Source organism: Zingiber officinale, chromosome 6B, assembly GCF_018446385.1.
Source record: "Zingiber officinale cultivar Zhangliang chromosome 6B, Zo_v1.1, whole genome shotgun sequence".
Lineage (NCBI taxonomy): Eukaryota > Viridiplantae > Streptophyta > Magnoliopsida > Zingiberales > Zingiberaceae > Zingiber > Zingiber officinale.
The window spans coordinates 15,808,121-15,832,319 of record NC_055996.1 but is presented as its reverse complement, the minus strand read 5'-3'; the positions used below and the strand labels follow the sequence as shown (position 1 = coordinate 15,832,319).

Genomic DNA, 24,199 nt, shown 5'->3' with positions numbered 1-24,199 from the left:
TTAGATCTATTTATAGAAAATAAAGTTACAAATAAATATTAACTTTGTTGACAGAAATTTATAAAGAAAGTATTAATGATATTAATAATCAAACATTTAAAATTTTCTATAAAATTTCTATTTTTAGCATAAAATTAAATATTTATTGTCATTCTGAGTTCTAGAAAGTAAAATTATAAATAAATATTTACTTTGTTGATAGGAATTTGCAAAAAAATATTAATAATATATCTATTTTTAATAATCAAACATTAAAGCTTTCTATAGATTTTTTGCTTTTATATATATATATATATATATATATATATATATATATATATATATATATATATATATATAATCAAAAGAAATCACAAATTCAAAAGATTGTATTGCCTCAAACTTTTTATCCGAAAATAAACTTTCTTCCGCAATACATCAAGTACATTAACTACATATACAAATAATATAATGAAATCATTTAGGAGACGTTTTGTTTGTATTTTTCATGTTGGTCGCTATTTTAATTTTTTGAGAAAATGGAAAACGTATTTGGTTTGTATTTTTCACGTTCATTTTCAAGAAAAAGAGAGAACATTTTCTAAGAAAATGAAAAACACGTAGAAGTCATTTTCTGAAAAACAAAAAAATATGATTTTCTAGAAAATAAAATAAAAATGCAAACAAACCAAACACACCCTTAGAGTTCTATAATGTGATCCCCAATGTGTATCACTAGGATGAGTGAGAGATGTCTCTTGATTCAATTCCCGTCCACTAAGGATTTCTTCATTTCTAGATTAGAAATTATTCTAGCAACTTGTGACTCTCATAAAGTATCTTTCCACTTACATGAGGCTCCAACCACATTAACAATATCAGAAATTAAATTGAAATTGATGAGCAAAACAATGAATGTAATGTGTAGACTTATTATCTTTCAAGATGAGAGCCTTAAGTCCATTATATATATACTCACTTTGTATATTTCTAGCACTATCATAACTTTGACCTTGCAACATTGAAATACTCAAATCATGTATTAGAAATAGATCATCAAGTGCTTATTTTAATGATTTTGCAGTAGAACTTCTTGTTAGATTATATATTTATTTGTTTATAGCTTTTAGGATAATTTGAACGTTTTCCTTTTTTTATAGAGTTTAGGGTTCCTTAACATAACTATATAAGACCTTATACTCTATATTTCTAAGTATCAATTTTAGATTCAAAATATAGGCAGCGTACCAAAACTATATTAGGAGGAGAATATTACAAAATATTCTGTCAAATGAAATAATTTTAATAGGAGGCGATCTAAATGGTCATATCGGAGTGAAAAATGAGAAATATGAAAGGGTATATGTGGGTTATGGGTTTGGAATGAAAAATGAAGAAGAAAAAAATATATTATATTTTGTAATAGTATAGGATCTTATATTACCTAATACATTCATTTAAAAAAAGAGAAAAATACTCAGTCACGTTCAAAAGTGGGAAAAACAAATCGTAAATTGACTTTCTTATGGTTAGGAAAAAGAATAGAAAAATTTGTAAAGATAGCAAGGTCATGCTTAGAGAAAGTTTAACTACCTAACATAGGTTAGTAGTGTTGGATATAGGTCTCAAACATAATATCAATAGAAAGAAAATATATACGTCTCCTAAAATTAAGTGGTGGAAGTTAAAAGATGGGAAGCAAAATATACTTAAGGAGAAGGTAGGAGTACAATTATTAGATGAAATATATGGTGACTCTAATACGACATAGGATAAAATGGTATCAAAGTTAAAAATATTAGCTAAGAGTGTATTCGATGAGTCAAAGAGACTTGCACCACCAAGTAAGGAATTTTAGTGGTGGAATGAGAAAGTACAATAGAAAATGAAAGAAAAATGAATAGCTTATAAAGAATTATATATTTGTAAGAATGAGAAAATTTTTTAAAAAATATATAATAGACAAGAAAGAGGCTAAAAAAGTAGTGAATGAAGTAAATAATGAAATTTTTGAACAATTATATCAAAAATTAGATATAAAAGAAGGGGAAAGAGGCATTTATAAAATAGCTAAAGTAAGAGAAAGGAAGACAAAAGATTTTATCCAAATAAAATGTATTAAAGATGAATATAATGGGTACTAGTAAATGATGGACAAATAAAAGAGCGGTAGAAGAAATATTTTCATCAATTTTTTAATGAAGGTTTAGGTAACCAACTTAACTTAGGTAATTTAGGTAAGTCAAATAAGTATAAAAATTTAAAATTTTATCAAAGAATTCAAACTTCAGAAGTAGAACAAGCTTTAAATGGGATGCACAATGGAAAAATCATTAGACCAGATGATATTCTGATAGAGGTATGGAAGTGCATAGGGAATCAAGGTATTTAATGACTTACAAAATTATTTAACATGATATTAAAAATGAAAAAAAATGTCTGATCAATGGAGGATAAGTATTCTAGTTCCCTTATATAAGAAAAAGGGATACATACAAAATTGTGCAAACTATAGGTATATTAAACTAATGAGTCATATTGTAAAGCTTTGGAAAAAAATAATAGAAAAAAGATTAATGAGGAAGGTCACGGTGATCGAAAATCAATTTGAGTTCATGCTTGGAAGGTCAACAATAGAAGTTATACATCTTCTTAGAGAACTAATTAAAAAATATTGGGAGTAAAAATAAAATCTACATATGATATTCATTGACTTAGAAAAAACTTATGATAGAGTTCCAAGAAAAATTATATAGAAAATTCTAGAAAAAAAGATAGATGTTAGCATGACATATATTGAACTAATTAAGGATATATACGAGGATGTAATGATTAGAGTAAAGAATTCAGGTGGAGTAAATGAAGTATTTTCAATAAAGATAGGGTTACATCAAAGATCAACTCTAAGTTCTTATCTTTTTACACTAATTATGAACAAACTCACTGCATATATTCAAGACATAGTACCGTGGTACATGTTGTTTGCAAATGATATTATTTTGGTAGATGAAACACGTGAAGGAGTAAATGATAAACTAGAATCTTGATTGGAAACACTAGAAGGAAAATATTTTAGTCTTACAATACTAGATTTAATGAAACAATTGTTAAGATAGGAGATAATGAGTTACCTGGAACTAAGAGGTTTAAATATTTAGGATCATTTTTATAAAATGATGGAGAGATTGAGAGAGATATCTTATATAAAATACAAGTAGGATGACTGAAATAAAGAACATCAGGTATTTTATGTGACTGTAAAGTACCTATAAAACTTATAAAAAAATTTACCAAATCATAGTTAGACCTGCTATGTTGTATGGAGCTGAATATTGGGCTATAACTTGAGCAAAAGATGTGAGTTATAGAAATGAGAATGTTAAGGTGGATGTATGGATAAACTAGGATGGACAGAAGAAGAAATAAGAGCATTAGAGAGAAAGTTGGAATTGCATCTATTAAACGAAAATTTTGAGAGACACGTTTAAGATGATACAAGCATACACTTAGACGACCAATAAATGTTTCAGTTAGGCAATGTAAAACTATAACAAACACGCATATAAAACGAGGAAGAGAAAGACAAATAAAACTTGGTTAGTAACAATAAAATAAAATAAAATTTATTTAAGTATAGTTGATGATATAGTAGAAGATAAAGCTCAATGGGGGTAAAAGGATCCATATAGCCGACCCCACCTAGTGGGATAAAATTGATTGTTGTTGTTGTTGTTGTACTTAATTAATACTGATCCAGATAAGGGATTATTTGACGAGTTTGATGTTGAACTTAATAATAATGGTGAACAATAAGAGGAGAATCATAGTAATAGAGATGACAATAAAGATGCAAGAGTGGGAGAATTCCTTAGGGATTCCATAGCTGCGACTATGTGATTAAATTATAATATGTGATATTTATATTTATTTGTTTATTTTGTAATTTTGGGCAAATTCTCTTGTAAGTAGAGGATTGTGAATGTTGATATTTTAACTTATTATGTTATTTTAATTTTATATCATCTTACTATTTATGTGATTGTGTGTTTGATTGTTACTATATTTTTGCTTTTAAGGATGCCAAAAAAGGACTTGTAAAGTGAAAATGCAACTACAAGCAAGACAAATAACCAGTGTGTCTATAATAAAATAATGGATGATGCTCTTATTGATATATATTTGAACCAATATAATATAGCCAATAGGGTTTGTGGAACCTTTATTACACATTCATTTTAAAATATTGTAAATGAATTGAAAGCAAGATTTCTCAACAAACCTATCGATAAGGACCTGATTGAAAATCGCATGAAACATATTAAAAGAGATTGATTTTCATGTTATGATATATTCAAGAATGGTGGTATAAGTGGTTTTGCATGAGATCCTATCATAAAATTCTTCATTGTTGAATATAAAGTTTGGCAACAACTACTTGAGGTGTGTTTCATGATATGTATTTAAAAACTATATTGATTTTTTTCTTATAATACTATCTATGAATGAAAGTTTGATGTAATTATATTGTAACTTGTAGTTAAAATCAACAGTTGTTGCTGAATGGAAGAGCAAGCATATTTGACATTATGAGAAGTTATTTCAATTATATGGGAAAGATAGGGCTATGGGACAACATGCCAAAATTGCATCATAAATGCGAAAGCAAAGAGCTAGTATAGAAGTGGAGAATAATATTGGTGGAAATCATTTTGAAACTATTGATGAAGTTGAATTTATGATATTTCAACAGAAAATCTATTTGGACAATTCAAATGCAGTTAATAAGGATGTCCAAATACCAACTCTTAGTTCTGAACCAACTAAATCTCAAACTAACTTTTTGTTAGAGCATCATCAAAGAACAAGAGTACAATAGAGGTAAAGTTAATGATGACAATATGAAATCATTAGAAGTTCAACACATGAATTGATTAAGTCAAATAAACTTTATATTCCTGAAGTACTGTGAAATTTGTTGACTCAATTGAGCGTTGAGCAATATATAATTTCTACAAGCTAGCTATTTGTACCTTGGTAAACGGTCAAATAGCTTTACTTGGATATCCTTATGAATATCATAAAAACTTATTATTCCAAATGGTAGAGATGATTAATTTGTTACTTGCTATGTTATATATATTTGGATGCTATATTATACATTTGGATGTTATGTAATTGGATGATTTTAGATTTTATTAAACTATTATTATTTAATGTAAAACTTGTTACTTGATCATATCTGCATCCATTAGTACATTGAGGTTCCAGCTGAATGATAGTGGCTTGATAAAATCTACGTCTGTGACAGTTGGATTTCGGTTGACCGTTCGTTGCTGATGTCCTCGTAGTCCTCCCTGGTTGGCTGTCAACACTCAAGACACGGGGAAGGACATCCTGTGGGTCAGAAGAGAATCCGGATTAAGCAAAGGGAGGTTCCAATTGACACGTATTCTATTGACTTCCATACTCAAGCCAGTTGGCTTTGTCTCTTACCTGGCTTGCTGGTGTTGCAAGGGCGGTGCCCTAATGTCAACGTTATTCAATCTATTACCACGTGCACCTCTTTCTCTGTCAAACTGTTGCGCCGCCGCCGCCATCACTGACCGCAGACTCTTGACCGTGGCGGTTGCTGCCCAAATATAAGACCCAAGGCCAACAAAGGCTCGCTGGTCTCTTTCCATGGCAGCCCAATTGGGCTGTCGGCCTAATTGTGAATTGCAGTCCAATTTGTGGCCCGTGGCATAATTTCGAGCATATTTAAATTAAAATTATATAAAAATAATCAGAGTTCGATTCTAGTTTAGCTCATGTCAAATAAAGCATTATGAATTCAAATTCGGCTTGAAAAAATTATCGAACATGTTTGAATTTGATTCAAATTTAATAATTTTAAATGCAAATCGGTCGAATCGTTTGTACTCTTAGGAGTGAGTCAAGTGTTTGCTTCTTTGTCTACCCTGTTAAACCAGCCATTTCCCTCCCTGTGAAATGCAAAAAATTGGTCAAGCCCATCAATCTTGACTTGCTTCCAACTTGTCCAAGTGCAAGCCTCTTGTGCATATACCATCCACCTAACCAACTTTGAATTTGCTATAAGCTAACATGAAACAAAATAATTGTTCAATGAATGAATTTATTAAATTTAATGCGACGACGTCTAGTTCATGCAGAATGGAGAATTCGTGTGCAAATCTGTAATGAGTGTGTTTAGTTTCCTTGCAGTCAACTGATCAGTTTTTGTCCTGAAATGTATCAAAGTCGATAATCCAAGGAGAAGCAGTATGCCAGTTGGACTCTGCATGGAGACAAATGGAGTTCGACTTTGACAGAAACAGTGTATCAAGATGAAATATGACCCTTTTGTTTTGAGAAAACTCCAGTCAAATACCCTTTTAATGATAAATAAATTTGAAAATAATATGAAGTGAGAAGAAGAAGAAGAAGAAGAAGAAGAAGAAGAAGAAGAAGAACACGTAGGAACTTTCACCCTTTTTAGCAAAATCTCATTCCGGATATCCACCGCGATCAATAAGTGCTTCACGGATTCGAACACGTAGAGGAGCATCAAATCGTTTACATCTCAGATTCGAAGAGGATGTTGACGAGAGAGATGAGATGAATAGACACGCATTGAATCCACTTGCAGTCGCAGAGGCCGAAAGTGGGTGGGCAGGACTGTGGGTGCTTGTGGAGATGGATTTGGCATAAGGATCCAATCTTTTCTCCAGTGGATTCTGCCGTGTGCAATCCAAAGGTCAAACCGTGTCCCTCATTTCCACAAGTGAATTTTTAGCCATTTACTTACCAGTGTTGCCTGTGGGGGCTGATGAGGAGAGGACGACGCAGTCCCATCACTAGCCAACAAATTAGAAAACCGTCCAAATTTTGTCCTGGATTCCCGCAAATCTTGGCGATCCAGGACTGGATCTTCTGCGGCCACACCTGGACCACTGCAGTGAATAGTGATGGATGAGCACTTGTTGAGTGGATCAGAAGGGAAAGGGGCAGCAGTCTTAGCGTAGTGTGGAGTCGAGTGGAGTCTGACGGGGGAAACAGTTTGGCCATTTGTCATGCATTCAGGAAGCAGTGCTGCGTCCCCTCTACTCTGTGAGCTAACAAACTTGAATGCTCGAAGGTGGATCGGATCTTCACTCTTCAGCCGGCTGCAAAAGTTACAGGCAACGTAAGAAATCTGAAACGAGAAAAAACGACAAACGACTGGCACAGTGTTTCCAGTGTTTAGCCCTGCTGCTAAGCTATCGACACGATGATACTGTTTAGCATGCTGTTGAGATGGCTGGTCCAGTTAGGATGATGATTGAGGAGCCAACTGCTAGCCACTTCGAACGCTACTTGCTAGTCCAGACTGTTCTGCCTGCCTGGATCGTCCAAAGCAGAGCATCTTGTGGTGCGGTGGTGGTGGTGGTCATTCTTTTCCCTCTCTTTTCTTTCTAAAAATTGGAAAAGGATGAATGAAACAAGGATTCTGATAAGTAGCTTTGTTAAATTTAGTATGAAACCTTAATGTTCATCCTAAAAGGCACGTGTTGGAATGAAAAGAAACGTTTTAAGAAAAACGAGCCATCTCTCTCGTCATCCTCTCTATTTAAATCCCTCCCTTGCTCCCTTTCTTTCAGCAAGGGAAGTGAAGTGAAGAGAGGCTGCATAGGCAGGTCTGCCCCACAGCTGCTGCCATGCTCGTGTGTTGAATCGTATAGAAAGATAGCAAGAAAGTAAGAAAGAAAGAAAGGGAGGGCAGATGTCATTGGAGGAGCCCAATCTGAAGCAGGGCTTGATAAGGCCATGGATGGAGAAGAGAGGAGACGTGAACGACAGCCCAAATGAGGTGCAACTGCACGAGCCCACGGCGGCGGCGGCGCGGGTGGTGGTGGAGGCCAAGCGGATCCTCGCGATCGCCACGCCCATGACGGTCGCTGGTCTCCTCCTATATTCTCGCTCGCTCATCTCCATGATCTTCCTCGGACGACTCGGGCGGCTCCCGCTCGCCGGCGGCGCGCTCGCCATTGGCTTCGCCAACATCACCGGCTACTCCGTGCTCTCCGGCCTCGCCATGGGCATGGAGCCTGTCTGCGGGCAGGCCGTCGGCGCCCGACGCCTGGCTCTCCTCGGCCCCGCTCTCCACCGCGCCGTCGTCCTCCTCCTCGCGGCTTCCCTCCCTATCGCCGCGCTCTGGCTCGCCATGCGCCGACTTCTCCTCCTCTGCGGCCAGGATGATGAAATCGCCGCTGCCGCGCACGATTACGTCCTCGCTTCCATCCCCGACCTCCTGCTGCAATCCTTCCTCCATCCCATCCGCATCTTCCTCCGCTCACAGTCCATCACTCTCCCCCTCACCTACGCCGCTGCAGCAGCCGCCCTCCTCCACCTCCCCCTCAACTGCGCCATCGTCTTCTACCTCCGCCTCGGCATTCGCGGCGTCGCCTTTGCATCCGTCTGCACCAATCTCAACCTCCTCCTCCTCCTCGTCCTGTACGTCTATTTCTCCGGCGTCCATCGACAAACTGCGGCGCTCGATTTCTCCATCGATTGTTTCAAGGGATGGCGTTCTCTGCTCAATTTAGCGATTCCCAGCGCTATCTCGGTGTGCCTGGAGTGGTGGTGGTATGAGATCATGGTCCTCCTTTGTGGCTTCCTCCTCGACCCCAAATCCACCGTCGCCTCCATGGGTATTCTAATTCAGACCACCTCTCTGATCTACATTTTCCCCTCCTCCCTCAGCTTCGGCGTCTCCACTCGCGTCGCCAACGAGCTCGGTGCCAACCGCCCAGACCGCGCCCGTCGAGCCGCCGCCGTCGGCCTCGCCTGCGGCGCCGTTCTCGGGATCCTCGCGCTCGCTTTCGCGGTGGCGGTGCGACACGCTTGGACACGGATGTTCACGCCCGACGCGGCCATCGCGGCGCTAACCTCCGCCGTGCTCCCCGTGATCGGAGCTTGCGAGCTGGGAAATTGCCCGCAGACCGCCGGGTGCGGGGTGCTGCGGGGGAGCGCGCGGCCTCGCACCGGGGCCAACATAAACCTGGGCTCGTTCTACGGCGTGGGAATGCCGGTGGCGGCCGCACTGGCGTTCTGGGCCCGGTGGGACTTCCGTGGGCTCTGGCTCGGCATGCTGGCGGCGCAGTCTACGTGCGTCGTCCTGATGCTGCTCGTCGTCCTCCGCACCGACTGGGACCTGCAGGCGCAGCGCGCGCAGCGGCTAGTCGGCGGACGACTCAACGCCGCCGCCACCGACGAAGAGATCGTCGTGGTGACAGTGGTGGCAGATAGCGACGACCAGAAAAAAGCAACAACTAAGCTTCAAGGCGGCGCTAACGTTGACTAATTCTCCAAACCCGTAGTTTTATATTTTCCCCATCTTTTCATATCTTTTATTTTCCAATTTTTAAAATTTTTGTCATCTCTTATCATATGAATCAACTGGGAAAGAGACCAGATATTGTTCCAAATTATTAAAGTGAAAAAAGTGAAATTTACCCAAAGTAGTCAGTGAATAATGATTGGCCGCTTCTAGATTCTGTGGACCAGCCGCCATTCCTAGATCCTTCGATTCAGCATAATTTAAATGTCAGATCCAATTGCGTAAGCAAAATCAAGTGATCTGCATCAATCCATATAAACATTTTGAAGCAAAAGATATGCCAGGAAAAGAAAAGTAATTATCACAGATAAAATGTTTGATATGTATGACCTTTTAATGTAACTTACAAAACTTATATGGACTTGCTTCATCTCCACAACTCTAAACATGGACAGCTAGTTTCTCAGTTCATGCTCAATGAATGAATGTTTCTGTCTTTACCACCAAAACTTTTAATCTCAATGCAGCAGGATTTATCATCTCAATATAGTTCTGCTCCCATTCATGCATGAGAAAGCAGTCAAATCTCCCCCACAGTCAAATGCATGACCATCCTAGAGCGTAAAAACTCCTGTTCATTTCCTGCACCATGCAGCATGCAGCATGCGCTAGGTTGGTCCCTTTGTTGGATACAGTAATCACAGCTTAAAGCCACATGGTTGAGGACCATCATTATTGTGCATCAATATGGTTTTCTGATCGAGTGCACATGTCTAGTGACAATGTATGATAAGGACACTCATTCTGCACAAGTCTCAGGTTAATATTCCTCTGTAACAAAAGATACGGCTATCAGTAATATCCATCAGCAATAATCACTGAGATACAGAAGGAACAAGAAGTGCAAGCTCTCAGTTGGATTGAGCATTTCTAATTCAAAACAAAAGTCTTTTGTCCCATGTTCAATCCGATTTTAAGAACACTGATGAAGAGTGATCAATGCACACATGAACACCAGTGCAGTTTGTTTTCCACTACTTGCTTACAAAATGCAAAAGAATACAGGATTATTATCTTCTTGTGAGAAGTAGATGAGTACGTTGACTTCCAGGAAACTATGGAAGGGATGATGATGGGATTGGTGCATAGAAAAATTAAAATATATTGATGTAGAAGGAGAGGACAAAGTAGGAAGTCATGCGATTGATGAATTTGATAAACTAAAATGTGTGGGGCTGAAAGTTGTTAAATGCAACAACAATATACAAATAGGCAACCAAAACAATGTGAGAAATATATAAATTTGCGTGACAAATCTTAAACAATTAAAAAAACATGTATATATATGCATGTATGTGTGTAAGGAAGGACCGTGCTCAAGGAAAACATTCATCTGTTTTATTTTTTAAGAAATCATTATTTTTTAGCATTTCTATTGAACAGTTTTGTTATTTAAAAAAAAAAACTGCTAAAATGCATGTCTTAATAGCTAAAAACTGCTAAAATTAATCTTTTTATTGCCAAAAGATTGATTTTTTCTCACCTTCTTATTGTTGAACTCTCTATCTGATGGTGACCTGGAATTTTATAAGAACTTGGATGGGAGATGGGCCATTCTAATTAAGCAACTTCCTCATTTCAGCTTGTTCCAATCAGTTCTCCTCGATAGCAAAGTAGCAACTTAAAAGCAAGCATCTTCTAAGTATAACGGGGAACTTCAGAAAGGTTTTGAATCTTAAGCTATCGTTTTATCATAGCAAGTCAATTGTGAGTAGCCCATATCCTTCATATGTGGGAGAAGCTCCTCTTTTAGCATTGCATAAATTTGCTTTGCCTCAGGATGTGACCGATCGCCAGCAAAGAACACATGATCTTTTGTGTTAACCTCAATATGACTGATACCAGGGACTTTCTTCACCTTCCTTTCCTTCATCATCTTCCTCAGACGGGCCACATCAGTCCACTGCCCCTGTGAAGCATGTATATTGGCAAGAAGGACATAGCCCCCTGAGCTTGATGGGTCTAACTCAATCAACTCCTCACCAACATTGCATGCTTCCTCTACCTGATCATGCAACTTACAAGCACCCAACAAAGCCCCCAAAACTACCTCATCCCTCTTGCTTGCCGGCATCTTCATCACCATAGCCTTAGCTTCCTCAAGTTGCCCAGCTCGACCTAGCAAGTCCACAAGGCAAGAGTAGTGCTCTGCTGTTGGTTCCAAATCATATATTCTTTCCATAGAGCCAAAGATCTTCTTTCCCTTCTCAACAAGGCCAGCATGGCTACAAGCTGACAACACTCCGAGATAAGTAATCCCATCAGGCATAACTTCATGTCTCAACATCAGCGCAAACAATTCCAATGCATAATCACTGTGCCCATGGTTTGAGTAAGCTAGTATCATTGCGGTCCATGAGATGACATCCTTTATTTCAACCTCATGAAAGGTAAGCCATGCTGAATTCAGGTCGCCAGTTCTTGAGTACAAATTTATCAAAGCATTCATGAATGAAGTGTTCGAGTTCAAGCCAAGCCTATTTGCTAGTCCATGAATTTCCCTTACTACAATATTGCTATCGGAGTTGGCTAGAATACCAGTAAGCGTAGCCTCATTTGGCTTCACCAGTGACCGAAGCATGCAAATGAGAAGCCTCATGGCTTCATCTTTAAATCCATTCTTAGCATACCCATCAGTCATTGCATTCCAAGTCACTATATTTCTTTTTGGCATGGAATCAAAGAGCATCCTCGCCTCGCTCATGAAACCGTCATTCACATAAGCAGTGATCATCGCATTCCAAGCTGCAATATCCTTTATCGGCATTTGTTCAAACAACTCCCAAGCTTGCACTGTCAAACCCTTCCGAGCCATGCCACTAACCATTGTTGTCCATGAAACTGTATTCTTGTACGGCATCAACTGAAACAAATGCATTGCATCCTTTGCTCTATCACTATCCAAATAGCCGGAGATCATGATGTTCCAGGTGTACACATTTGGCTCCGGCATTCTGTCGAACAACTCCCGGGCATAGTCAATGTAGTCATTTTCTATGTAACCCTTGATCATAGCTGTCCAAGCCACGACGTTTCTCTCCGGCATTTGCTCGAAAAGCTCTCGGGCAACCTCGAGAAGCCCACTGCGAGCGTACCCTAGGAGCATTGTTGTCCAAGATACGACATTCCTCGTCGGCATCCGATCAAAGATCCACCTTGCTTCGTCAATTCGTCCAAGCCGACAATACCCAGACAACAAGCTCGTCCAGGACACTACATTCCGCTCTTCCATCGCATCGAACACTTTCTGCGCCTCCTCCAGTCTCCCAGCCTTGGCGTACCCGTCGATCATGGCCGACTCAATGACGACAGTCCGGCGGGGGAGCCGGCGGAAGAGAGCCTCGGCTTGCTGTAGGAGGCCGTCCTTGAGGTAGAGGCTGATCATTGAGGCGTAGGTGACGAGGTCTCGTTGGGGCATCCGGTCGAACAGGGCGCGCGCTTCGTCGATGCCGCGCGCCCTGCCGATAGAGGAGAGCATCTCGTTGCATGAGCGGATGTCCGATGGGAGTGGCGAAGGAGAGGCGGCAGCGCTGGAGATTGTGATAAGTCGGTGTGTCGCATTTAGAGGCGGAGGCGATGAGATTGAACGAAGCAACTCGAGAGAGCGATTCCGACGAAGAAGAAGAGACCGCAGAATGACAGCGGAGTAGCGGCTCATGGTTATGGCCAAATTGGAGGTACAGCCCGTAATAATAAGGATTGTAATATTGGCGCCTTTAAATTAACAATAGGATTTAATTTAATTCTAAATTTAAAATTAGCGGCAATTTACTCAAATGCGTAGGTGGTTGTTAGGAATGATAATTTTCCCTATGAGTTTGAAGTCTTACGGAGAAAATCCGAAATGGAGATGGGGATCCCCGATTTTTCGGGGATGGGGCGGGTTCAGGGCGGGTATGAGAATACTATCTCCATCCCCGAACCCGCCCCGAATATCATTATTATTAATATTAATAAATAATAATATGATTTTTTTAAAAAAAATATTAATAATAGGGTTAATATTAATATTAAAATTTTTGGAAATATTATTAATATTGATATTAATATTAATATTATCATTAATAATCATTATTAAATAATAATAATAATAATATAAATTAAATTTAGGAATGAGGCGCGTATGTGGGCGGGGATGGGGATTTGATCCCCGTGGGTTCAGGTTCGGGGAATCCCCGAACCCAAAAAAATGAGAACGGGGCGGGGATGGGAATGGCAAACCCGCCCCCGCCCCGTCCCATTGTCATCCCTAGTGGTTCTGTGTTTTCTCCATTTTAGTTTTGGAATTGTCCAAACAACGTAGTCTCGTTGAGTTCATTTTTCATTTTACCCTCCTCTCTTTTCTATTATTATTCATCCAAAAATCAGCACCACAATATCATGTTTTCCTCATTCTCCTCTCTCAATCTCCTCTCTCTTTGCCTCCTTGTCTTTTTGCTCTTGAGTATCACATTCACCATAGAAAGTCATCTTGAGTTCCAAGATCGGGAGATCTTGATGGGCCTCAACGTCGATGAGGACATTTGGAAATCGTTGCAGGAGCACGACTTCGACAACGAAGTCATCATGCTCTACTACTTTTTTAGATTTGCATGAGGAGTGTCGTAAAGGAGCCTCCTTTGATGGAAATGGCCAATCTTTGATGGAAATGGCCACGATGAGGAGACGATTGAGGCGGCAACGATGGAAGATTCAAAAATAGTTGCAACTTGGACACAAAGGGGAAGGATGTCAATTTTCTAGAGGTGAGTACTGATTCAGATGGTTGTGGGTTCAATGAGCCAAAGGAGGAGAAAAAATCGCGTCTTGGTAGCCAAAAGGACAAGCTTGGTGGTGCTAAAGCATTGGAAATTGTTGAGAAGATACATGAAGATGAGAAGGGTGAAAAAAGTAGTAGGTACCATGAAAATAGAAATTGAGAAGCCTGAGGAAGAAGGGTGTTAAGAACGTACGAAGACTAAGGGCATTGGCTTGCAAAATGATTTGGTTAAAGGACGAGAGAAGGAAGTGATAGCTTGGTGGAAGTTCCTGTTTGAGCTTCTAAAGTTTTGTGCTTTACAACTTATTATCTATCAATTACTTTTTTCTTTTGAAGTTATTGTATTGTTATTATGCTACTATCAGAGTTCATTGCTAAATAAATGTTAGGTAGAATGTCAAGGACTCTCTTTTAATACTTGTTCCTCTCCACAAAAGCTACTCCAATCTTAGTTGAAGACCCAAGCAGTGTGTCTCAACAAAGCCTTCTCAGTCATGAGGCGTCTTTCGATTCTAAAATCTCAATTGCCTACTGGTGGATTGACCTCATTGTCAGTTCTAACTCTTTAGTGAGACGTTTCGCAGCTTCGCCTAAGGAGAGTTAGCTCCAACAAGGCATGAGATGATTTTTCATATTAGTTGTGAAGTTTATCTAGACACCCTAACCAATTACCTTTTAAAGGAAGCTTTGAGTCCCTAATTGCTCCTGAAAACTCATTTTCTTTGTTACTAAGTTTCATGCTTGGGCAATTGTCTTCCTTATATTGTTTAATTTTATCATTGATGTTAGTCTATGTTTGAGATCAATAATGGATGTTCTGTGTCTTTTTTTTTATCAATTTATCGAAAGAAGATTGGTCGCATTATCTTTCAAGCAGTTTGCTTGTTTGAGCTCATATAGAATGCTGAAGATTATTGATTGAAAAGATAAATTGCAGACTAAATTATCTTCAAATTTTATGTACAGTTTGAAAGTAGCATATCAAATATAATAAACATAAACAAGGTCATAAAGATAAATCAACAACACAAGCTAGTTTTCAAAAATTAGCAACAATGAAAATCCGCAATACTATGTTGCTGATTTCTAAAAATCAACAGTAATATAATATTGCTAATTTCTGAAAACTAGCAACAACTGTGTTGCTGGTTTTCAAAAATTAGCCCCGTGTTGCTAATTTTTGGAAATTGAAAATTATGATTTCTCAAAATTTAAGTCAACAACACATTGTTGCTAGTTTTTTTTTTAAATCAATAAAACTATGTTGCTAATTTTTGAAAATCAGCAACACAATACTAATTTTCAAAAATCAACAAAACTATGTTGCTGATTTCTGAAAATCCGCAACACAGTGTTGTTGACTTAAACTTGACTTAGATTAAATCATGGGGCACACAATATAGAAAATCATTTAGAAATCTTCAATTTGATATATTTTGTGTCTCATGGTTCAATTCGAATCAAAAGTTATGGTCTCTCAAAATTTAAGTCAGCAACACGTTGATTTTATACTGCTAAAAAATCAGTAATACAATACATTATGTTGTTGATCTTCAAAAGATCATGGTTTGACTGAGATTAAACCATGAAACGCATAATATATCAAATTGAAACTCGTTCAAAGATCTTCGATTTGATATATTATGCGTCTCATGATTCAATCTCAATAAAAAATTATGATTTCTTAAAATTTAAGTCAGCAACAACGTTGTTGTTGATTTTGAAAAATCATCAACACAATATATTGTGTTGCTGATTTTATTGTTGATCTTCAAATGATCGTAACTTTTAACTAGAATTAAACCACGGGACACAATATATCAAATTGAAGGTGGTTCATAGATCTTCGATATGATATATTGAGCGTCTCGTGATTCAATTTAAGTCAAAAGTTATAGTCTCTCAAAATTTAAGTTATTAACAACATTATTCCTAATTTTTCAAAAATCAACAACACATTATAGCAGCTACAAAATCATAACTACTACAACTACAAGTTATAACTTTGAGATGTTATAACTTTTGCTTCAAATTGAATTATATGATACATAATATATATCAAATCAAAGCTTATTCAAAGATCTTTTATTGTTGCTATAACTTTTTTTAATATCAAATTATTTTATACTATTAATTATTGTTTTGTCTAAATTATTGTGCTCTTTGGTTTAAATTATTGTGTATTATTGTCTAAATTATAGTATATTATTGTTGTAAAACTCAATAAAACTATTATTGTAATTTTATGGTATGACCGTCAAACACCATCTCAAATGGTTCAAAGATCTTCGATTTGATATATTATACGTCTAATGTTTTATGTGTCCAATGGTTAAGTTAGCAATAATATGTTGTTGATCTTCAAAAGACAAAAAAAACTCTTCGTGTTGTTGATTTTTAGAAGACCAACAATATGTTATAGTAACTATGAAATCGTAGCTAATACAAATATAAGTTATAACTTTGAGAGATTATAATTTTTAATTTTGGTTGAATTATAGAACGTATAATATCTCAAATCGAAGATCTCTGCACAACTTTGATTTGATATATTATATACATCTTCTTGTTCAATCACAGTCAAAAGTTTACAATTCAATATGTTGTTGCTGGTCTTTGTTGCTGAATTTCTGAAGACCAACAAAACATTGTTGCTAATCTTGATTAAAAGCACATTATACTAGTTACAAAATTGTAGAAGCTACAACTTTAAGTTATAATTTTGAGGTCATAACTTTTAATTCAGGTGGAATTATGGAACACATAATATATCAAATCGAAGATCTCATAACCAGCTTTGATTTTATATATTGTGTGTCTCATGCTTTAATACTAGTCAAAATCTATGACCACTTAAAATTTATTTTTCAACACATTGTTGGTTGTCTTTGTTGCTGAATTTTTGAATACCAGTAACATATTGTAGCTGTTATAAAATTGTAGTTGCTATAACTACTAGTTAATTTCGAGAAGTCATAACTTTTTATTCGGGTTGAACTACGAAACCCATAATATCTCAAATCAAAGATCTCTGAAGAAGTTTTGATTTAATATATTGTGTGTCTTGTGGTTCAATCCCAGTCAAAAGTTAAGACCTATTAAAGTTAAACTTGTAATTGTAGTAGTTATGGTTTCATAGCTGCTACAACGTGTATGCTGGGTAAACTTTAAGATGTTATAACTTTTGACTCAAATTAAATCATGGGACGCACAATATATCAAATCGAAGATCTTAGAATGAGGTTCGATTTAATATATTGTGCATCCCATAATTCAACCCTAATCAAAAGTTATGACCTCTCAAAGGTATAACTTATAGTTGTAATAACTACAATTTCATAACCGTTGGTCCGTGTAAGGCCGGCTAGAGGAGAGGGGGTGAATAACTCTGAAATAAGAGTTAGAAAAAATATCTTGCTTTTGAACTAGCAAGGATAGACAATTGATTAAACAATTAAAATAAACAACATAAAAAAGAGTAAGAGACATCATAGTTTACTTAGTTATAACCTAGGCGATTGTTAATCTAAGACAAGTGAAAGCTCAATAAGAATCTCCTTTGTTGAAGGTGGAGAAACCTCTTACAATCGTTGATAGCTCAGTAAGGAGTATAGATATTGATTACTAGTTGTTTTATTTAACTCCTAGCTTTAAGATGCTATCTATAGCATTCTAGGTAGATATTATCGTTGGTTTCCATCGGTTGGAGGCGCCTCCACTGACATAAAAGGTGCTCTAATGGATAAAGCTTTATTCACTCATAATGGTCAGCTAACGATAATCAACAACATAAAGCACCTCCATTAGAGGCGCGAGGGCGCCCTCCATGGAGGTCAGGGCACCCTCCATGGAGGCAACAAGCTTCCAGCTTGCTTGGGTGATCTCCGGTCCTCCGGAGTTGAGCTCACCCGAACTCAACTCCGACCTTCTCCTCGAGCAGGTTTCCTCCCCTCTTCTTGTCCCTCGAACACTTCTTGCGCATCTTTCTCATCCACCGGTGTACATTTCCGTAGCTTTTGTCCCTTAGATGCACTGAGCCTATCAACTCGCTTCCTGTGCAATCCTTCTCATCACCTACGTCTTCCACTACGTCTTCCACTTGACTTCTTGTGTTCCTAAGTTTTTGTACACTTAGACACAAGGTATCAAAATAACAAATGACCTAACATAACTCGGTTGATCATATCAAAAACAACTTGGGGTACTTGCAGTAACTACTACAACAAGTTATTGATCTTCTAAAGACCAGGGACATAGTCTTCTGCAAACTAATAACCATTAGTCAGTTTCATCCCAAAAGTGGTTGATGAACCTAGAGATATCATATTCACTCCAAACACCATTGCGATACACTATATTGAGAGTAGCAATTTTTTCAACTCAATTCAAATATGATAAATGATGTCAAAAGAGCATTATAAGGGTCACGACGATCATACTCAGTGACTGACATCACAAATAAGTTCCTTGGACTTCCATTTTCCAAAGATATCATTTTTTTTATAATTTCAAATTGTTGTATACTGCTAATTGTTTTATCTAAATTATTGTGTTCTTCTAGTGTATTATTGTTGTAAAACTCAATAAAATTATTATTGTAATTTTATATTATGACCGTCAAACATCATCTCAAGTTGTTTAAAGATCTTCGATTTGATATATAATATGTTTAATAGTTTATGCATCCAATGGTTAAGTCATTAATAATGTGTTGCTGATCTCACATTATAGCAGCTACAAAATTATAATTGCTACAACTACAAGTTATAACTTTAAGAAGCCATAACTTTTGATTCGTGTTGAACTATAAGACACATAATACATAAAATCAAAGTTCTTTTAAAGACCTTCAATATGATATGTGCATTTAATGGTTTAGTCTAAATAAAAAGTTATACCCTCTTAAAGTTAAACTTGTAGTTGTAGCAACTACAGTTTCGTAGTTGCTACAACGTGTATACTAGATAAATTTTGAGAGGTCATAAGTTTGACTCATATTAAATCATGGGACGCATAATATATTAAATCGAAGATCTATGAATAAGCTTCGATTTGATATATGTCTCTTAAAATTTAAATCAGCAACAACGCTATTGTTGGTCAACTCATAGAAAATTTTTATCACACTTGAATTGAGTTGAAAAATATTGTTCCTCTCAATATAGTGTATTGCGATGATGGTTGATGGCATGACTGTAATAAGAAGACTGAGCCAATCACACAGGACTTTATTTGAAGTAAATCAGGCATTTCTAGATCCATCAGCCATTTTTGAAATAAAATTAGCTGATGGTTGCTAGTCTACAAAAGACTGTGTTGCTGGTCTTCATAAGTTTAGCAACATGTTTTTGGTGTGGTTAGCACTAACGGTCTAACTCAAGTTTTGATGAATGACAAATTAGGTTAAGTTAGATTTGTCGTTGTCTAACACTCTGATCGAGTGTGCAACCAGACAGATCGACGGGCTGACCGGATGTCTGGTACAAAACCCAGCTAGGTCAACGGGTCGACTGGATAGCTGGCACGAAGTCCAGCTAGGTCGACAGGCTGACCGGATAGATGGCACAAAGTCCAGCTAGGTTGACGGGCTGACCGGATAGCAGGCGCAAAGTCCATCTAGGTCGACGGGTTGACCGGATAGCTGGCACGAAGTCCAGACGGGTCGAAGGGCTGACCGGACGTCTGGCAGGTAAGTAAAGGTAAATCACTGGAGGGGAGTGACTGTGAGGACGCGTTCCCGGGAAGGGAACTTAGGCGCCGATCCGCCTTAGAACCATTTTAGAACTCTAAGTCGAGATCTTAACTAGATTCCGGTCTCGGAGAGACCGAATCTAATTCATACTTTTTTATGTTAAAATTATAAACTATGCTAATACTTTATTTTGCAGGATATACATTATATATTTACCTCGGACTAACCTTGTCTTGCAGGAGAAGAAGTTTCTGGAGAAAGGTGGTCCGAGCGCCCGAAGGTCCGGGCGCCCGGAGGCAAATTTTATCCTTATCGCAGCGTCGACACGCCGAGCTCACTGGTTGGGCCTGCTACGTCACACCAAGGCACCCGGAAGGGATCTGGGGTGCCCCGAGCCTCCTATATAAGGAGGGTTAAAGGCGGAGCTCAATACAGAACTGAGAATTAACAATCTGCTTCCTCATGCTCCTGCGACGTTGTGATCTCCGACAAGCTTTCCTTTTCTGTTCTAATTCTTTTTATTGTCGGTAATTTTCTTTATTAGCAATCTTGTACTGAATTTGTAATCTATATTCGAATTGCTAGTGGATTGCCCAACGAAAGCACTTGACGAGTGCGGGCCTTGGAGTAGGAGTCGACATAGGCTCCGAACCAAGTAAAAATAACTTATGTTAGCCTTGTTTCCTTTCGCTTATATTTTCCGTTGCGCTTAACTCTTTTCGACTTTTTTTTGTTATCGATATTCACCCTCCTCTATCGATTATTCACGGTCCAACAAGTGGTATCAGAGCAGGTACTGCTCTGATTTGGTGCAACCACCAATCAGACAAGGGGGTGATCTGTTTAAAAAAAAATTTCTTTCGAATTTCAGTTTTTCATAAAATTCCAAACTAGTATTATTACCTTTTTGGAAATTTCTTTCCGTTGTAATTAAATCTAAATTGGTGCAACACCAATTTAGTTATTTTTTCTTATTTCTTCCTGCACTACTAATCCAAGACCAAGTCTTGGAACCACTCTTGTTTGTTCTCCTGTGTGCAGATTAAAATGTCACAGCTTGAGGGCTTCAGCACAGTGCGACCTCCCCTGTTCAATGGGGATGATTTCCCGTATTGGAAGAAGCAGATGGAGGTGTATCTCAAGACGGATTTCGACCAGTGGCTCAGCGTCACAAAAGCCTACAAACTGCCAATTGACAACTCCGGAAATCTGCTTGATCTAGAACAATGGACGACAGACATAAAGAAAAAAACATCAACGGAAAACAAGGCGATCAACACGTTACAATGCGGATTGACAAGGGAAGAGCTGAACCGGGTAGGACCACACCAGAACACTAAAGAGCTATGGGACAATTTGATCGAGCTGCACGAAGGCACCAGTGACGCAAAGGTAACGAAATGAGACCTGCTATTAAATAAAATATTTAATATAAAAATGCAGGAAGGAGAAACGGCGAGTCAGCTGCACTCGATGATCAAGGATATCCTCAACGGGCTCCACGCAATAGGCCACCAGATGGAAAACAGAGACCGAATCAGGTATGCATTAAACACGTTTCCACGCAACAATTTGTGGGCATCTATCGTGGATGCCTACAAAATCTCTAAGAACTTATCTAAACTTAAATTAGATGAATTATTTTGTGAATTAGAGTTACATGAGCAGACTAACGCTGGAGCCGAAAAAGGTGTTGCTTTATTTGCAGGTTCCTCCAAAGAAAAGAAGAACAAGCATGAACCTGAAAAAGATTCTGACCAAGATTCCGAAGATGAAGAGCACCTGGTGAACTTGGTAAGAAAGATGTTCACCAGGAGGAAGAGAAGCTTCAACAAGAAGGACCTTCAGAAGATCAATTCTCCAACAGAATCAAAGAACATGACATGCTTCGGATGCAACAAGAAGAGGCACTACAAGAACGAGTGTCCGAGATTGAAGATCGACAAAATGAAGTCGACCAAAAAGAAGACCCTAAAAGCGACGTGGGACGACTCCTCCTCAGACGAATCGAAGGCTGAAGATCAGAAGCACCAGAGCCACCTCTCGCTGATGGTCCGCGAAGCAGAGTTGGAAGATGAATCAGAAGACGGGTCCGAACCCGAATCGAGCCACGAGTCCGTACTCGTTTCCGAAGGTTCCGAAGAGGTATACCTAACTTTAAATCGAAAGTTTTTTAAAATTATTTCTTGCTTAAATAATAAATTAGTTAAATTAGAAAGTGAAAACAAATTACTCCTTGAGGAGAATCAAAACCTCAAGGAACAAATTGTAAATAATAATCCAACTCAAGATCTAACACTTGAGGAGGAGAATCTATCACTAAAATCAGAAATTAATAATTTAAAAGAAATGTTAGAAAAATTTACAACAAGATCTAAAAACTTAGATCTAATTTTAAATAATCAAAAAGCATGTTATAACAAAACCTGACTTGGATATAAGTCAAACTCAAATAAAACTTTTAAATCATTAATAACTCAACACAAACCAACGAGTAAAGTCTGGGTTCCGAAAGCGTGTTTGATCACGCAAGTAGGACTTAACCAATATTACATCCCTAAAGATAAAATATATTACGTAAAGTCAAATAAACCAGAATACAAACCTAAACAAAAAAAATTCAAATCTAAATATTTTAAAACTCACAAAAACTTAGACTATAACTAAGTAAATTACAACTATAAAAGAAATAAATATAAACCTAGAACTAGAAATTAAATTAACGGCCAATAATTCAGGAGGAGGCTCCAGAATAGCTGGCACCTCCAAAACTAACCTACCCGACAGGGTAACCCTAACCAACCTACCCGACAGGGTAATTAGGACTAGTTAAAAAGGGTTCAAGTTTAACTTGAAAAATGGTACTGGTGAAGTTTTGGATGATAGTACATTAGGGAATCTTAGTCTATGCATGTCTAGGAAGATATGGCTTCTACCTGGTGCATTTGGCTAAGTGAAACTAACCGAAGCTACCCTTTATGGATCCTAACCAGTTAGACCAAGATTTTGTACTAAGTCCAGTGGATAGGACTATTTGGAAAACCTCGAATGCATGGTTACTCTAATGATGTCCAAGTGATTCACCATAGCCCAGAAGTTTATCCAAAGAATGTCTATCTGTTGAACCCAAAGCTAAACCTTAATCTAACACAAGTTAAAAGCAAAATCCTAAAATTGAACATAACTCATCTCACAAAATTATAGGATTCCCTGATTGAAAACATAGATCGGGTGAGATAACTAAAAATTTAAATTAAAATTAAAATTAAATTAAAATTAAATTAAAATTAAATTAAAATTAAATAAATTAAATGAGAATTAAATTAAATCAAAATTTAATTAAACTAAAAGTAGATGAAATTAAATTTAAGGTAAGGAAAATTAAATTAAATTTAATTCTATTTTTTAAACTTAAAATTTGTCTTTAAAACTAAATTTATTTTTTTCTTAAAAATTTATTTTAAAAATTAACTTAAATTTATTTTAAAAATTAAACTTACATTTTTTTAAAAAATTTAATTTTAAAAATTAACTTAAAATTTTTTTAACTTAAAAATTTATTTTAAAAATTAAACTTAAAATTATTTTTAAACTTAAAAATTTATCTTAAAAATTAACTTTATTTTTTTAACTTAAATATTTATTTTAAAAATTAACTTAAATTTTTTTTTAACTTAAAAATTTATTTTAAAAATTAACTTTTTTTTTTAACTTAAAAATTTATTTTAAAAATTAAACTTAAATTTTTTTAACTTAAAAATTTATTTTAAAATTAAACTTAATTTTTTCCTAAAAATTCTTTTAAAAAGCATCTTAATTTCAAAAATCTTGTCAACTTAAATTTTTGGTTACTCAAAAACCTTTTCAAAAATTCTTTTTAACTTAATTTGTTTACTCAATTTTTTTTCAAAAATTCCTTTTAACTTAAATAGTTTTACTTTAAATAAAAAAAAATCTAAGCCTGAGTCAAAAACCAGGGGCAGGCGCCCCTGGTATACTGAGCCGGGGCGCCCGGAAGGGACTCCGGGTGCCCCGCCCCACTTGACCCCGGGCACCCGGGAGGTACCCGGGCGTCTGGAGCACTCTATATAAGAGGGGCAGCGGGCGCCCCCTTCTTTTGCACCTTATATCCTTCACTCTCGCCAAGTTATAACCGAACTTTACTGCGAGAGCGATTAGAATCAAAATTTTCTTTCGATTAATACGCTGCTGCGAATCAACCGAGGTCGTCATTTCTAAATAATATTTTACGATGGCTCCTCGGTAAAATTCTTTTCCCTTGTCTAAATATTTAATTTGTTGCATGCTAGTTTGTTTGTTACTTAAGAATATTTTTTATAATGTTGAAAGCGTTCTAGATCTGGTGCTGGGCCCTCGACTGCTAGCATAGATC

At 37.1% G+C, this 24,199-nt stretch overlaps 2 protein-coding genes across 7 annotated transcripts; one reads left to right on the top strand and one right to left on the bottom strand.

Annotated features, from left to right (window-relative positions):
* Positions 1 to 6,246: 6,246 nt before the first annotated feature.
* LOC121992095 (pentatricopeptide repeat-containing protein At4g02750-like) lies at positions 6,247 to 13,025 on the bottom strand. 6 transcript variants are annotated; one of them, XM_042546242.1, is made up of 5 exons: positions 10,839 to 13,025; positions 9,703 to 10,126; positions 9,472 to 9,595; positions 6,785 to 7,430; positions 6,247 to 6,713 (listed from the first exon to the last, which is right to left on the bottom strand). In XM_042546242.1, exon 1 carries the CDS (start codon positions 13,011 to 13,013, stop codon positions 11,031 to 11,033), a length of 1,983 nt encoding a protein of 660 aa, XP_042402176.1. In that variant the 5' UTR covers positions 13,014 to 13,025; the 3' UTR covers positions 6,247 to 6,713; positions 6,785 to 7,430; positions 9,472 to 9,595; positions 9,703 to 10,126; positions 10,839 to 11,030. The 6 variants fall into 6 exon arrangements, with proteins under 6 accessions (XP_042402176.1, XP_042402173.1, XP_042402177.1 ...); XM_042546239.1 differs by having other exon boundaries at positions 9,686 to 10,126; positions 10,839 to 13,024; XM_042546243.1 differs by having other exon boundaries at positions 9,472 to 9,538; positions 10,839 to 13,024.
* On the top strand, positions 7,539 to 9,476 carry LOC121992096 (protein DETOXIFICATION 49-like). Its single transcript, XM_042546245.1, has one exon. It carries the CDS (start codon positions 7,739 to 7,741, stop codon positions 9,317 to 9,319), a length of 1,581 nt encoding a protein of 526 aa, XP_042402179.1. The 5' UTR covers positions 7,539 to 7,738; the 3' UTR covers positions 9,320 to 9,476.
* Positions 13,026 to 24,199: the final 11,174 nt, after the last annotated feature.

Coding starts and splice junctions, on each gene's coding strand:
- LOC121992095 (XM_042546242.1), bottom strand. CDS start 13,013: ATGAGCCGCTACTCCGCTGTCATTCTGCGGTCTCTTCTTCTTCGTCGG.
- LOC121992096 (XM_042546245.1), top strand. CDS start 7,739: ATGTCATTGGAGGAGCCCAATCTGAAGCAGGGCTTGATAAGGCCATGG.